At 39.3% G+C, this 17291-nt stretch overlaps 1 protein-coding gene across 1 annotated transcript; it reads left to right on the top strand.

Annotated features, from left to right (window-relative positions):
• Window positions 1–2348: 2348 nt before the first annotated feature.
• On the top strand, window positions 2349–15740 carry LOC311069058 (RWD domain-containing protein 2B-like; the record flags this gene model as incomplete). The annotated part of the gene is made up of 5 exons (XM_084091982.1): window positions 2349–2543; window positions 2633–2695; window positions 10240–10433; window positions 14701–15066; window positions 15352–15740. The coding sequence occupies 5 exons, from the start codon at window positions 2349–2351 to the stop codon at window positions 15509–15511; spliced, it is 978 nt and encodes a 325-aa protein (XP_083948108.1). The 3' UTR covers window positions 15512–15740.
• Between the last annotated feature and the right edge of the window lie 1551 nt (window positions 15741–17291).

Raw genomic sequence — 17291 nt, 5'->3', positions numbered from 1 at the left:
GAAGGCAGCACGTAGTTGTATCCCTGCCGCTAATGTTTCTGATTATGGAGTCCCCCACTATCAGAGTCCTGGGCTCGGCAGCGCTCTGAGCTGAGTGCCGCTGTCTGCTCGACCTTGAGCGCCAGTTAGCATCAGTGTTAGCCACTGTCCCATTCAGTCTGTGTTCGATCACATTCATCACATTTGGGGATTCCTCATTTACATTCATTAGCACTTCAAATCTGTTCTCAAGATGTATAGGCGGTGGTTGGAGACCAGTGTTTGCAATCCTTGTCAGAGCTGTATCTGGGGTAGAGGATGCTACTGCGGCAATATGTGAGGCTCGTGACAATCTGATGTCTCGAGTGTCTTTGGGTCTCCCTCCCTGTTTGTGCCATCGATTAGTAAGTCGATCGGCTTGTTTCTCTACCTGTCGAGGAGCACTAGTTTCATGGGACTCACCGGTATGCTGAGGGTGTCCATGATGAAGCTCTGTTGTGTGCTCCGTCTGGTTTGGTGGTCCCGTAAGTAACTTTGTTTCAAGAACTGCAATCCTTTGTAAAAGTCTGTGGCAGTTGGTGCAGCAAGTGGATTCCAGAAGAGGCATTTTCTCTTATCCTTGAGGCAGTTGTGTTTTCCTTTCCCGGAATGTAAGCTGGTCGGGTAAAAGAATTCTCAGTTTTTGTAGTAATCCAAACTTTGTCGTCTGAGCACTGTGCTGATTTGCTAAAGTTAAAATTAGGTGATAAAAGGAAATAAAATAAAGGAAATAAAATATAAGAAAATAGGAGATAAAATGTAAAAGCGATAGAGCAAAGCGCGGAGCAGTAAGCGAGAGCGTCCGAACAGTAGCTGAGATAAGAAATAAGTATCTTATGCTCAAATGTAAATAACTGTTTTCAACATTGATAATAACAATGAATGCTTTTTGACCATTATTCATATATCATATTAGAATGATTTCTGAAGGATCATGTTGACACTGAAGACTGGAGTAATGATGCTGAAAATTCAGCTTTGATCACAGAAATAAATTATAATTATATATTCGTATTGAACCGTTATTGGCTTTCGGTTCGGTCCTGCCAACCAAAATTTAGATATACTCACTGTTTATCATAGTAGAAAGAGATTCTGAGAATTGTGATAAATGTGGCTTGTCAGAAACAGTTGAACACGTGTTGATTCATTGCACAGAATACAACAGAGAAAGAATCAATTTTACAGAATCATTAAGCTACGTAGGTATTAATACATTGTCAGTAATATATACCTATATTTAAATACAAATTTTATCATTTTTATTTTGGTAAGCATGACAGAACATAACATACAAGTTATAAAACCATTGATGTGTGAGCAGTAGTGCAACAGTGGCAACAAGTCAGCTGCTGCCTAAAGCTGTTAAATCCACGAATAAGAAGAATAACAACAAATATAATTATGTGAGCAAACTGCAGGTTTTGGGCGCTGGATCTAAATACAGTAGCCTACCTGCCGCAGTATTTCAAACACTAAAAACAGCAGGACATTCTAATAAGCTTAATGTGAAAAATTAATAACGTGCAACCTTGCAACTAAGACAGTATTAACATAAATATTAGAGCTGCTCAATTATGTGTATTGAGAATCACGATTTTTGTTTGTTTAATTAAAATAGAGATCACAATCTCTCTCGATTCTTAGTATAACAAATATACAAAATAACATGTTCTGATAAATGTTAATTGCAGTCTATTTTTTTTTTTAATTAATCATATAGATTTTTTTTATATATAAATCGGTTTGAATGAATGATTCAATGACTCGCATGTAAAGACTTCACTTGTTTCAATCAGCGTTTTTGAACGAATATCTTGAATGAATGATTCAATGACAAAAACATTTTTTAACAGTCACTTGTCGCCACCTACGGGTGTAATGGTGTAATTGTTACATTCTTTTTTTTAAGAAAGTGAAAGTGCCTTGATTTGTACCAAGGGATTTCTACTGTCACTGTCTTAATGCGTTTTAGGCATTTTCTTTATAATAGTTTTCTATGGAAAAAGCTTCATATTCTGGGTGCATCGGTTTGCCTGTATAATGCATCATCTATATGATGTATAATGAATTTGGTCTTTTAATATCACTGTTTTAGTATATTAGTACTTAGTACAAAACTGGTGAAAATAACTGGCCTTTCAAGGTGGGGAAATTCTATTAGGGTGTGATCATCTCACGTGAAAATTTAATCATGAATTATGCTTGCATCCATTCTAACCACTAATTCTATTTTTATTTTATTTTTATATAGTCTTGGCAGAAGTGTGTGACTGTGAGCAAATATTCTGCAAGAACACTGGATTTGTGTTGATACAAATGTTGGAAATATGACTTGCTCAGAGGAAGCAGAGGCACAATTTGCAGAGACAGAGCTGCTATTAAGCATGTTTCCAAATGAAGAAGAGTTACAAGTGGATGAGCTCTCCCATGCAGAGCTCAGGGCTTATGTGGAGAGCTCAGCTCATACTCCCCCCAGTTCCAGACCACAATTCAACATCAAGCTGAAGGTGGAGAACCTTGCAGTAAGTTGGGGAAATACATTCAAATGCACTCTTTATCATTTAATTTTAATTTGATCAGTTAATTCCATGTCTATCTTTTTTTCTGATAGGTGAGCATTACATTGTTGTGCACCTACCCAGCTGACTACCCGAAAGTGTTGCCAGATATTACTGTCAGTCAGGCATTTAAATATTTTGAGTTTCCAATTAATATTTTTCATAAGCTATTTTTATTGATTGTTTACTCAGTGACGTACTTGAATACACACTGACAGTTCCTATTGGACTTTCTATGATAATTTGATAATAGTCCTGAAGGATTCTAGTGGGATCATCAAACCCAGACAGCAGTGTCGGTTCACATCTGGTACGTCTGGAATCCATGTGTACCAGATGTGGGCCGGATCTGGGCCTAAAATCAAAAGTTGTATTTGTTTACATTAGTTAATGCACTGTGAAGTTACATTAACAAACAATGAACAGTTGTATCTTTATTAACTAAGGTTAATAGAATCGAGTTTTCAAATTTGCAAAAACGAAGGTTTAAAATGTGCTTGAATTTTGAACATCATCCTTGTAAATGCTTGATCCTTTCTTTCTTAGAACGTCCAGTGTGATTTAAGAAAGAAGAAAATATTAATGAATAATATGACCTTTAAATGACCTGGATTCGCTGTGCATTGTGAGTCTCATTACTTTGATGTCGTGCAAGCACATGTCGAAGTACTCATGATAAGAGTAAGAACATTTATGAGTAAAAACCATAGACTGTAAAAAAAATATGGACGTAGTGTCCGTGACGTCACCCGTAGGTTTCTGAAGACCGTTTTTGAAGCCTAAAGTGGGCGTAGCCGACCGTCGCCATCTTGGCAGCGCGTCACTCCCAAATTTATTTATTTTTACAGTCAGACAATTAGCTGAGGTAACGTGACAGCTAACAGACAGCAGACAAACGGCTAATGATGACTAATGACCACAGCAGCGGGAATCCACCTGTCACTCAAAAGTGGACACCCTTAATTATGCAGAAATTTAAGGCTTAATATAATTTAAACGGATGAGTTATAAAAATATTCACCCCCCTCACAGTTGTCATGAAGGGCAAAATTAGCTGTATAGACCAAAGCCACTTTTTGCTCCAGGCTGTAAACATGTTTGTTTTTTTCTGCTGTAAAGTTGGGCATTTCAACATGGGGGAGATGCAGATTTGACTCACTTTTGCAGTCAGCCTCAAGCGGCCAGTTGATGAATTGCCGTTTAATTCACTTCCGTGTTTGTTTCAAGAGAGAGACAGGGAGGTTGCGGCTTGGTAAAAACACGAAAGCTAAAAACAATGCAAAAATAAGTCATTGATGTTTGCACTAATCATTTCCTCCCAACCATGTAGCTTGAAACAGATTTTTATTCAAACTTAAAATGCGACTACATACAGTAGTAATCATTTCAATTTTTATTTTCATAATGTAAAGATAAGCGTGTAGAATACTGAACTCTGAGGCAATGCGTTTAGCTATTAGACACCAAACACTGTTGTCGTGCAAATGAACGGCCAGAGCGCATTAAAAGTTTTCTGTTTTCAGTTAAAGGGATATTTCACCGCTGGAAAGATGAATGTGTATTTAAATGGTCATTTATGTAGTAGAAATGTGAAATTATTTTAGAAGTTGGTGCCTTCTAGACTGGGAAAAGCCAAAAAATGTATTTTTGGCTCATGTGGATGAAAGACAACAACTCCCAGAATGCAATTGCTTCGCTGCCCTACGAGGCCACTCCCAAGCCACGCCTACCAGTTACAGAGGGCCGTATTGGAAGAAATGATACAACTAGGCTACTAGTTGACTCGAAACTGAAAAGACACCGTTTTATTGTGAGATCCCCCTATGGGCGGGTTGAAAACATGCGGAACGAGCTCCTCCTACTGGCTGTAGTCTCTCGCCTCTGGCCAAAAAAGCCTCCGATGACGCAAAATGGCGATTATCTGAGGTTTTTTTCCAGACACACAATACAGAAATCTCTCGTCTCAGGGGGACATGAGGGAGGGAAGCACGGTCATTCGAAAATACTACCGGGTTTCTACTGATACAAAGCTTAAAGGGATACTTCAGGATTTAGCATTAAGCTTTGTATTAGTAGTATTTTTGAATTACCGTGCTTTCCACCCTCATATCCCCCTGAGACGAGAGATTTATGTATTTTTTGTCTGGAAAAAATCCTCAGATGACGCAAAAATCGTCATTTTGCGTCATCGGAGGATTTTTTGGCCAGAGGCTAAAGACTACAGCCAGTAGTAGGGGCTATCTATGGAGCGAATTATGTGCCAAAATAAAACAAACAAATCCAGCATTTTGCAAACAAACTCGATCTACTTCGCAAAGGAAAACTCGACTCGCAAACAAACTCGATCTGCTTTCAGAAACAGAAAGCAATGTGCAAGTACAAAGTTCAGTTTGAGTGAAAATGCAGTGGAGTAATAAGTATGTATTGTGTTTTACAAATATTGTAAGGACCACCCATTGGCCCAACGACGGAATCCAACGGCCTGGCGAAGGTATAATGCGTGTATGTCTTTTCAGCGCTCCAGTGAAGTTCACTTAATTTATTGGAATTTAGTTTTAGTATTACTTTAGCTCTATGCGTAATCTGACTCCAATTTCAAATGATAATCAAATTTAGATCATGTTTCTGATTAGAAAATAATCATAAATATTGATTATGAATTAATTTAGATCTTTGATTATTCTGGGCATCTCATAAAATGTATTTTGAAATGCATCTCATTTCAAATATTCGTTCATTACGGACCTTGTGTCGCTTTGAGACGTCACGTCGCGAATGTGCGCTCACGATCACAAACTAGCCAGTCCTGAAATAGTCAGAGGGTGCAGTGCAAGTATTTTACCCTATGCAGCCGCTCACTGCAGACCCATAGGTGTAATTTTTTATAATATTTGCAGCGTACAACATGCTAAGTCATAAGAATAGTCAGAAATCAGAAGGTCTTCCTAAGATGTGCCCCATGCTCCATTCATAGTGCCTCAAGTTTGATCTATCCTGGACAAAGATTTGCGGAAACATCAGACTACACTTTTAATCTACTAAAATGAATGATTTCTGAAACTTCAGAATAAATCAAAATGTAACATTTATTTGTCAGGTAAAAATATATCATGCCAATTACAGAAGTAAATGATTAAAAGCCAATTCAGAAAAATACATGACATCATTTACTCAAAGATGACTCTAAAAGTAAGTAATGTTTTCCTGACAAAGACACACAGTGGTGTGTGAGTGCTTTCCCAAAGACTGCACTGTTACACATCCTTAAATACCCAGAGGAGAACAAAAAGGGTTATACAAATATTGTTTAGAGTTGTTTGAGCCAATCCATTTACCCCAGGGGGGTAGCACCTGGTTTCTTGAGATATCTTAAAGAGATATCTACCAGAGAGGAGGAACCGGATTCTCCTAGTTTAGATTCTCCTAAATCTTTCTCATTAAACCAATGACTGCAACGAAATTAAGACCATTTTACCAATCGCACTGAGACACTTAAAATGATACCAAACATGGAAAGGAAAAACAACATATTCACAAGATACACCATGTGTGTTATATAGACATTCTTAATGAACTTTCAGTGCCTTGAGGAGGGAGAGGGGGGATGAGTTGAAGTCAAACAAGGGGACAAGGAGATAAGTTTGGGCAGGACAAGGTTCTGTGCTCGGTCTTTGCTATCTGCTGTCCAGGGTGCATTTTATGGCTTTATTGCAAGGTGAGTTTTATTTTAACAGGAAAATCAGTCCTTACAATATAAATAAATGAGCCAAGATAATATTTCACAAATAAATACAAACCATCCTACAAATTGCATGTAACCTTTGAACAAATACCAAATCTAGTGCATACAAATGCATATCTGTCTGTTATGATTGTGATACACTTGGCTTTTTATGAGATCTCTCGGCTCGATTTTCTCACAAGTGTCCAGGCAGATTTTCTCACAAATGCAGTTGAGCAACTTCCTCTTCTAAAACAGTAGATGGCGCTAAACCATAGACAGTAAAAGAAATGGACACAGCGACCCCATTGGAACTCAATTGAGACAAGTGAAGCCCATTTTTAGCGATTTCTTAGCACTTCCTTTCCTGACGCGCAGACTCAAACCGACCAAAGCGTTACACGGACCACGTGAGCAACCCGTCTGTCTTCTAGTAGCTGTGCCAAGAGAAATCTGAATCATTCCCTTCCGAATCTTGCAGAGACGGAGAGTGTGAGTAGGAATTGTCCATGAGCTTGGAGCAGTAGCAACTTTTGCTAGGTATTCTGATTAATTATATTGTCATTTTGCCTCCACGTCCCCCCGATTGCCCGCGAGCTTCTCCTCCCGTCCATACGGTAATCTCTCTACTGTGCGACAGAGAGTCGCTTGGTTATGACGCAATCGTTAGCCTACTTTTACAAAAACTGCTTCTACGGGGCCATAACATAAGCTAAAAGGTAATGGAGCATTTTATACATTGTCGTGTTTCTTTAGAAATAAATAATGGACAAATGGAGTCTTCAAACGCCTCAGATGTAAAGTTATTCGCTGTCAAAGTGACGCCAAAATGAATGGGAGTCAATGGGATGCTAACTGCAGGTGAAGTTCTGCTACAAGATGGTGGCACGCGGCCGGCTTCAACTTCCGGTCGACTTCCTTCCCGCCTGCGCTAAACTAGAGGCTAATTTAGCGCTAGTCTCCCGGAGAAGCACTGATTTGAAACTTGCCTTTGCCTACAGCTGAGGAAAATGACCAGTGAACGGGTGTGTTTCTGTCTTCATTTATCTATAATTAACCTTTGCAAAATGTTTATTACATATCTAGACAGATTAGCACTTAGCAATTCACTCTCTCTAGGATAGGGGAATCTATAAACTGAAAGCTCTGCCATGTTACTTTTTTAAATTTTTGTAAAAATGTTACATTTACTGAACAAGTCTATTTCTTTCGTTCTCCATAAATTAATGAGAACATTTCATTTAGGCTAATTGAAAGAAGGGTCCCATTTATTTACTTATTTAAAAAAAGAACAATATAGCCTACAATTGTTTCTTAACTTGCCTGTGACGTATGCAGTGCCCAAATTATTAGGCTTGTTCGACTTCATGCAGCTCTGCGCAGACCGATCGGCGGCTGACTTGAAGCAGTGCATGCCGGTTAGAAATTTTGTCCGACTTGATACAGCGCCGACGCCACGTGACTGTGACGTATGCCATCAAAGTACCGCGAGAGCGGGGAGAACTCAGCCAGCGCAGCTTCTCGTGAGGTGTGTTCGACATCGGCTGCGGCTGGATGCAACTGATCGGCGAGAGTAGCCGCGTGCAGGCGGGGAGGAGCTGCAAACGGAGACGTGAAGTCGGACACTTTCTGGTTCCCGTAGTGACCGCTCACGTGGTGTTTGCATACTTTACCACAGCTGAAGTGAAATAAATGCAATATTTGCCAAATAATGTGTCAGAGACATTTTCATTAAATACTTTATGTACTGCTTCATACAGCGTCTGTTTGAACAAGAATAAAGTTCAACATAAGCTACTATCAATGAAGTGGAGTCTACGTTTTTTAATCAGTTTTATTTTGATAAACATGACACAATTTAACATCGCAACTACATAAAAAGAGTGTTTACTGTTATAAAAAAAACTGATTTGTGAGCTTTAGAGGAACTAAAGGTGTTTGAATAAACACGCAACACACGTGATCGTTGTCATGCGGTGAATCCGGCCAATGGTGGAACAGCTGTGTCGTCACCCGCCCTCGTGCAGCCCAGTGCAGCCGCTCTTGAGAAGCTGCGCTGGCTGAGTTCTCCGGCTACTCTCGAATCGCTCTCGCGGTACTTTGATGACACATGTCACAGTCACGTGGCGTCGGCGCTGGATCAAGTCGGACAAAATTTCTAACCGGCATGCACTGCTTCAAGTCAGCCGCCGATCGGTCTGCGCAGAGCTGCATGAAGTCGAACAAGCCTAAGAGCAGCTGCACTGGGCTGCACGAGGGCTGATGACGACACAGCTGTTCCACGATTGGCCGGATTCACCGCATGACAACGATCACGTGTGTTTCGTGTTTATTCGAACACCTTTAGTTCCTCTAAAGCTCACAAATCAGTTTTTTATTACAGTAAACACTCTTTTCATGTTGTTGCTTTGTTATATTGTTTCATGTTTATCAAATTAAAACTGATTAAAAAACGTAGACTCCACTTCATTGATAGCTAGTTTATATGGGAGGGAGGGGGGGTGGTAAACAGTAGACCCTGTTAAAATGTTATTATCCTTAAAATGTTATTTACCCTATCATTACGTCATTATTGCGCAAAAGAAAAAAACAGTATTTTGATTTTGCACTGGACCAAGACGCACATCAGCACTATAGCTCAAACTGCGTAACTACCTGTGCGTGCAAACCTCGCTTCGAATCCCGCTCTGTTTAACTACCTGTGCGTGCAAACCTCGCTTCGAATCCCGCTCTGTTTAACTACCTGTGCGTGCAAACCTCGCTTCGAATCCCGCTCTGTTTAACTACCTGTGCGTGCAAACCTCGCATCGAATCCCGCTCTGTTTAACTACCTGTGCGTGCAAACCTCGCTTCGAATCCCGCTCTGTTTAACTACCTGTGCGTGCAAACCTCGCTTCGAATCCCGCTCGGAGCCGGTTGAGTAGGACTGGTTATATTATGTATACCCACTATACTATACACATTTTTTAACATTTTTTAAATCACGATTAATACAAGACAGCGTTATAAACAAACTAAGCTGCAGTCAAAATAAATAAAATTACACCAACCTGCTAGAAGAGCTGGAGTCTGCGGTGCTTACTGTAGGAGTCTGACGGAGTCTTTCCATTCATGCCGAAATTTTCTAGTCAAGTCCCTTTCAAATGCCAGTTGCACTAAATGTGCCTTTCGCTGATGTAGCATGCTCCTTCGATTGTCCGTGAACACATTTTTTAGAGTAGAAAACGAGTTTTCGCACATAGCTGTAGAAGCTCCAAATGTCAGTGCACATTTCATTGCAGCGAGTACACTAGGCATAGCTTCAAGGGTGGCATGATGTCGCTGGAGTATTTGTTTAACTGTCATCTTCTCGCCACTTGAAATCGATCCAGACAGTTCTTTACGCAGGAATTGGGGTATATTACAGTATACTCACTACAAAAAACTAGACTACACCACTGAGTGTCACACAATCATAACAGACAGATATGCATTTGTATGCACTAGAGTTGGTATTTGTTCAAAGGTTACATGCAAATTGTAGGATGGTTTGTATTTATTTGTGAAGTATTATCTTGGCTCATTTATTTAAATATTTGTAAAACACAATACATATTTGTTACTCCACTGCATTTTCACTCAAACTGCCCTTTGTACTTGCACATTGCTTTCTGTTTGTTTGCGAATCGAGTTTTCCCATTGGCGTCGGAAGAAAAAAAAAAGTGGGTGGGTCCTCCCCCAGAAAAATGTTACTGGAGTAAATACCATTTCATGTATTCTGGTGCCTTTTAATTAAAACAAGTAAACTAAACTCCACGTCACGTCGGGCGGTTCTTTGCCTCCACGTCGTGCATTAAATGCACAGCTATCCGTGGATTATCCCGCTAATACCATGGTCATTTGCCAGCAATGACAACTTAAAGCTGTTATTGATGTTTGTGACGCAGTATTTGACTGAAGGGTACAACGGGCGGTTACTTTCGTCAGTTGCGGCTCGTTGAGAAATATAATGTGATTCAGCGGAAATGGAGTTTAGGGAATTCCTCTAGTGGAATGGATTTGACTGACGGCGAATTAACAGACAAATGCGAAATAGAGAAATTTGAAATAGAGACGGTAAAAGTAAGTGGGTCCAATATCATTGGTCTTAAAAAGTGGGTGGGTCTCTTGTCCCACCCATATACAATGGTTCCGACGCCCATGAGTTTTCCTTTGCAAAGCAGATCGAGTTTGTTTGCGAGTTGAGTTTTCCTTTGCAAAGCAGATAGTGGTGGAAATTTTGATTCTTTCCAGAGACTCGTTCATTTTCAGTTCGTTCACCAAAATGATTCGTTCAGATTCGTTCACCGATTCGTTCAGTGATAATTTCTTCATATTACATATACTGCAGCAGGTGGCGAAAAAGAGTGTATTTTATGCTATGTTTAATGAACGTATTTACTTGTTAAAAAAAAAAAGTGATTTGGCTTTGTTAAAATGTTATTTACTAAATTAATAACATAAGTATAAATAAGTGGTTCAGATGACCAAACCAAGGTTTTCTTGCATAGCCTAATTAACATTTTAATTGTTTAGTCAGACATACACATTCATAAATCTGGGATTATATTAAACGTTGATGTTCTGTATGTTGAATATGAATATAAACAATTATATGTGCACACCTATAACTGCGCTTTGAATGAGATTGTATCACATGCTAAATGACCGATCTACCCAGTACTCTCATTCACGAACGAAAGTACCAGTTAGTTCAATTCGTTCACGAACGAGATCTCTCTCTCTCTCTTGTTCAGACTCAAAACAAGAGCGATCTCAGTCAGTGATTCGTTCAGTAGATCCAACCAAATACATGCCCCTTCACAGCCCGAACTGAAATGCTATTTGCTGACGTTATGAAACATAATACTGTCTTATTTTTTTGGTTTGTTTTAGTTTTTAGAGAAGTGCATATGACATGAATAAAACGTAATGAATTCATTTTTGATAATACAAAACGAACACAAGTAGTCAAGTAAATTGTTCAAAGTGCAAAATACCACAAAACTAAGACTAAAACACACAAACAAAATATAAGAAAAGCAGGTAACGAGAAGTGTAAATTTAGATCAAGTAAACAGTCAAGTGCACCCTCCTTAGCTCAAACCAAGTAAAAAATGACGATGTTAATTTGTCTTTGTTATATTTAACCAATATCTTGCGTTTTTAACCTGTTTTCATTACAATGGTAAAGTGTAAATTTGTTTATTTGATGCAAACATGCTAACTACACAAACCTAGCTCTATTGGTTCGCCATCATTATCGTTCAAACAACTGGTTATTTTCGTTCATGAAAGACATGTACCAGTTCGTTCATCTCGTTCACAAACGATAAGATCTCTCTCTCGTTGAGACCTATGGTTCAGACTCAAAAGCAGCTCGGTCAGTCAGGGAAGGGCGTATTCGTTCACTACATCCAACAAATCACATGCTCCGTCACATCTCATACTCGAAGGCTATTGGCTCGAGGTTCATTCTTTGACAGGTTGAAAACACCGGTTCACTGAGCTGCGCATGCACTGCTAATAGCGCCGCGCTGCTGTGGAGGGAGGGATTTCAGTGAACGAGAAATATGAGTCAATGGATTACGTGAACGAGAACGATTCGTTCACCTAAAGGATTCGTTCAAAAAGAACGATTCGTTCACGAACGTAACATCACTAAAAGCAGATCGAGTTTGTTTGCGAGTCGAGTTTTCCTTTGCGAAGTAGATCGAGTTTGTTTGCAAAATGCTGGATTTGTTTGTTTAATTTTGGCACATAATTCGCTCCATAGCTATCCCGCATGTTTTCAACCCGCCCATAGAGGGTGGGATCTCACTCACAGAATGTACACATAGTGTCAGCCATAGATATCATATAAAAGGCTAGATGTCTCGTCCGCGCTGCTGGCCAATGGAGCTCGACATCCGCACACGGCGGCCATCTTACGACAGGGTGCTCGCTCACTCATAACATGGTGCATGTACTTTTAAATAACCATAACTTGCTCAATTTTCTACCGATTTTCAAACGGTTTGGTTTGTTATAAACGTCAGAGATGTAGCTATTATACTGCATACATATGAATAATTATGTTCAAAATGTTTAAGCATTCAGAATTATAGCCACGTTAATAACGTTTGTAAGAAACCAAACCGTTTGTAAATCCGTCCAGATTTCAGCGAGATAAGAGGATTTGTGTGCGTGCTGCTCACTCACCTTAATTCACAGAGCCCTGACCTAAGATGGCCGCCAAGTGACGACACAGCTGACTCCGCCTTGAGCCATCTAGCCTTTCTATACATGTCTATGGTGTCAGCCGTCTTTCTTTGGAGGCTAAGATAGCAGTCTCTTGTTCTGTGGAGAAAGCTAGGAGAAAGCCCAGTAGTAGGGGTTACATCCTCTTTTTCCTGGACATGTCCGGCCGTCGAGATCGTCCAAAATGTCCGGGATTCGGCTTTTGCTTTCTGCAGTCGCCATTCATTGTTTACATGCACACCTTTTGTTTCAATCTAACTGAATTCATTCCGATTGGTGAATCTGAATGTAGTGTTTACATGAACGCTAAACAAGTGATCGGTTGATGTGCGTTTTAACATTGCTAAGAAAATTCCCGCTCCTCCGTGAGAGATACGAGACCGTTGCGCTCATCAGTAATCACGCCACCGCCCTCGCACAGTTCTCCCGCGCCCCTCAGCCTCGTCCTGTTCGCCACAGTAAACATAATGAACGGTGACTGTAGAACGCAAAAGCCGAATCCCGGATATTTTGGGCGATCTCGAAATCCTGGGCAGACTCGTCACGGTCACGGAGACTCACTAGTAGCCTAGCCTAACTGCGCTCTCTTACCGGTAGGCGTGGCTTGGGAGTGGCCTCCTAGGGCAGCGAAGCAAGTGCATTCTGGGAGTTGTTGTCTTTCATCCACATAAGCCAAAAATACATTTTCTGGCTTTTCTCAGTCTAGAAGGCTCCAAATTCAAAAATAATTTTACATTTCTTCTACATAAATGACCCATTTTAAATATACATTCATCTTTCCAGAGGTGAAGTATCCCTTTAATGCTAATCGGTGAAGTATCCCTTTAAGCGGCCCCTAAGTTAAAGGCACACTATGTAAGATTTGCACCTTAATATAACAGCTTTGATATCATTTCGATGGTAAACAAACTCGTAGTAGGGCGAATCATCCCGATAGCAAAGCGTGGGGGGGTTGATTGCCACCTCTCAATGCAGGTTTGAGAGGTGGCGCCCCGACAAATCTCGCGAGAATCACGACTTGCTTTACGGCACGACATCACATACATCAACAACAAATGAAGCAGCCTTTATGGAAGACGCTAGCACGCATTTCAGACTTGAATCATGGCAGAGTCGACGAAGAAAACGCGGTCGGAAGAGTGCAGAGACGACTCTACGTGAGTGGTATTTACGACAGTAACGTTAAATACAAGTACTCCATAGGGGTCGCTGTTTGAGAAAAACGGAAACTGCATAGTGTGCCTTTAATAACTAATGATCTTTGCAATGGAAGTGAATCAATCAAAAACTAACTTCAGCTAGACTAACTTTTTTCAAGAGCTGCTGTAAAGCCAAAACAATCTGTTACTTTAATTTCCTATTATCTCTGTAAAGCTGCTTTGAAACAGTCTATATTGTTAAAAGCGCTATATAAATGAAGGTGACTTGACTGACACTGTAAAATCTTTAGTACACTCATTTACTTTGCACAACTATTTGTATTCTGATATGGGTTGATGAATATATATGTGTGTGATTTTCTTTTGCTGTCATATCATTAAATTACTTTTTATTAAAGAAAAATATCCGAAAGAATAAATAATAGCAATAGCCTTTGTTTTACTGTAGCTAATGCAGTAATGCATAGTTAATTTTATTTTAGAATAAGAAAAAATATGTATTTGTTCGTGGGACAATTGGTTGGAATTATATTCTTAGCAAAATGTATGCATATGCTGCTTAAAAATAGTAACAACAGATGCTGTTTTCTGCAAGTGTTTTTTCTCCTCTGACACTCACCAAACAGATTCAGTATTCCTCAAAATTAACAAAAATGCACAATAGAATACATTTACAGAATTATATGCAAATATGCAATGATTTAATACATAAAACATACTTTATGGATTTCTCACTTAATCTACTGCAAATCTTTGCTGCTGACCTACGATGATTTAATCAGACAAATCACCACAAATGACTTTACTTTAGTGCTTGAATTTCACTCAAAAATCTGTACGGACGCTGAGTCCCTCCAGGGCCGGATTTGAGGAACCCTGATAAAATTTATCTGAATTCCCATTAGGATCCAAGTTATTATAAATATTTCAAATGGATTTCTTCTGGATTTTTACTAGGATAATAATTTTTTGCCCTTTTCAGATGTTCTGAGCTCACTAGATCCCAGCAGATGCTGCTTCACTCCAACCTCAACACCTACCTGTCTGAAAACTGCAGTGGTGATGTGTGTATTCTGTCTGCTGTGCAGTGGATCAATGAAAATGCACAAGGATATATCAGTAAAAGTGCTCCTGTCCACGATCCCAAGAAGGAAAATGTTTCAATGCAGTCAAAAGAGACCTTCACTAGACTCTGGATCTACAGCCATCATAGCTACAATAAGATGAAGAGGAAGAACATTCTGGAATGGGCAAAGGAGCTGAACCTTTCTGGGTTCAGTATGCCGGGAAAGCCTGGTATTGTGTGTGTGGAGGGTCTGCAGTCTGCTTGTGATGAGTTCTGGGCCAGGTATGAATTGAAATCTAAACCAAATCAATAGGGTCTACTCTTACTCTTTTGTGAACACGCCTTTTGAGTGTAAACTCAAAATACCAAAGATGAGTTTAATACCTAATTTAAAATAGGTTTTGTTTGTGTGCCTGTGTGTGTGACTATAGCCTACTTGTTAGGTCCAAAATAAGGATCTTATTTATTATGTTAGGGGCCTGTGTGTGTATGTGATTCATGGCTGTTTAGATGACTATAAAACATTTCTTGAACTTGAACATATATTTAAGTGCTTAAATTCGCTAGTATAAGTTCAGCCAGCAAGTTCACTGGATTTCATGAAGCCATTTTTGACCCTCACGGGACCAGAGGAAACCATATGGACCTTGGACAGCTTTATCAGTTCCTTAATGACAAAGGATGTGCTGATATCTTTCAAATGTACTTTGGGATTGAGGGGAGATAATAGTTTGTCTGTGTCTGTTTGTGTGCACATCATTTCTATTTTTGCCTTATTTTTAGGCTAAATATTGAAAACATTACAAATTTTAAAACAGGAAACCAATTTTACAGTAAAGGCAATGAAATGTGCAATCCAAACATATTAGTAGGGTTGTAGTTCTGCATCACTGTTGTGTCTAAAGGATGCACCTGTGTCATCAATCCTCAAAATTTCTTATCTTCATAAAGATGGTTTATTTCACTGTGCTGTCTTTGGATTTCTTTCTTTTAGCAACTCACTTCAAATGTAGTTTATCTTCCTTTTATGGAACACAATGTCGTTCCGACCATAGACAGTCGGTTCCGACAGTGTTTTCTGTCTTGGTGTATTAGTGCCTGCCCACTTTTTCAGTGGCGTTGGTTCTGGAAGTATTTTTCCATTAATTTTTAAAAGTATTATAAGCAATGAACCAAACCAACCAGCTATGAGGTGAATCATAACATCACAAACTTTGATTTAAAGCAAAAAAAGTATTTGAAAATTAGACAAAAATTGTTTCGTCCAATTATTGATCGTGCTGCATTGATTGACACTCCAACGGGCCAATGGCAGCAGCGCACTGAGACTGCGCCGGCGACACTGCCGCTGTCAACGACATTTTGAGAGAGAGCGAGCGAGTCGGACGAAGCAAATGCACACTGAGTTATCTCCAGATATTCCGCATCAAAAGATAGGTATTGAGAAAAAGAAACTTGAATGCAATCAAAAGATTACATTTCTGAGTGAAAGTGATAACTTTGAAGAGCTGATGCCGAAGTGAGAAGAAGACGAGGCAGAGAATCGAGAATAAAGGCCGATGTAGATACACGGAGCACCAAAGCAGCGCAAATTATCTTCTTATTGAATAAGATGTGAAATTCTTGCGTTGGCTGGGTTTTTGTGTGTGTGTGTGTGTGTGTTCGTGTTCTGAGAAATTGTGATCACCATCCTGGACACGTGAGACGCATATGAGCGTATGCAAAAGGCGAGCCACCCACGGAGACAATTTGATTGTTGAACTTTGATCTTGAATTCATCGAAACTGGTATGAGAAATCTTTTCCTTTTTGTTTTTGGACAAACAGGACTGAGACTTTGTTTTTGCATATTTTTCCTCGAGCTTTGAACGGAGAGACATTGATTCTGAACTGAACGATTCTAAAGAGTCAACAAATCTTTTGATCTGAGTCATTTGATTCTGAACTGACATTAAATGAATCAATTCAGTGAATCTTGAATATTTGAGTCATTTGGCTGAAAAGAGTGTTACATTTTGAAGGGAAAGAGTGATTTGAGTTATTGAGTTTGTAATATTTTGTTTTGAGAACATTGTTTATTGTTTCCTTCAATTTTATTGGGTTATTTTAAGAAGTTTTATTTTATTATTTCATTTTCGTACAAAGTATATGACAATTGTTCTCAATTGAGTTGATTTGTTTGAGTTGATGAGTCCAACTTACTGAAATTTCAAAAAGAGAGTTGATTATAAGCATTGTCATACATTGTATGTTGTTAAATGACAGTATTGATAATTACATACTCCAGACAAATTGCAATTAAGAAATTCTTCAATGAATGCAAGATTCCAACCAGTAAACAAAGTTCTTGGTTTTCACCTTCCTGCTGTGTTGTTTCCCTCTCTCCAGTAGCCGCTCCTTACCTTCTGATTATTTGACCCATATCGAACCATATTGAACCCTATACAAGTGTGACACATCAGACCTGACACGTGTTACATTTGGCTTGCCGAATATTAGATCCCTTTC

This window comes from Abramis brama, assembly GCF_963993115.1.
Source record: "Abramis brama genome assembly, chromosome: 18".
NCBI lineage: Eukaryota > Metazoa > Chordata > Actinopteri > Cypriniformes > Leuciscidae > Abramis > Abramis brama.
Note: the sequence above shows the minus strand (reverse complement) of the source record. Positions and strands in the feature narration are given on the sequence as shown.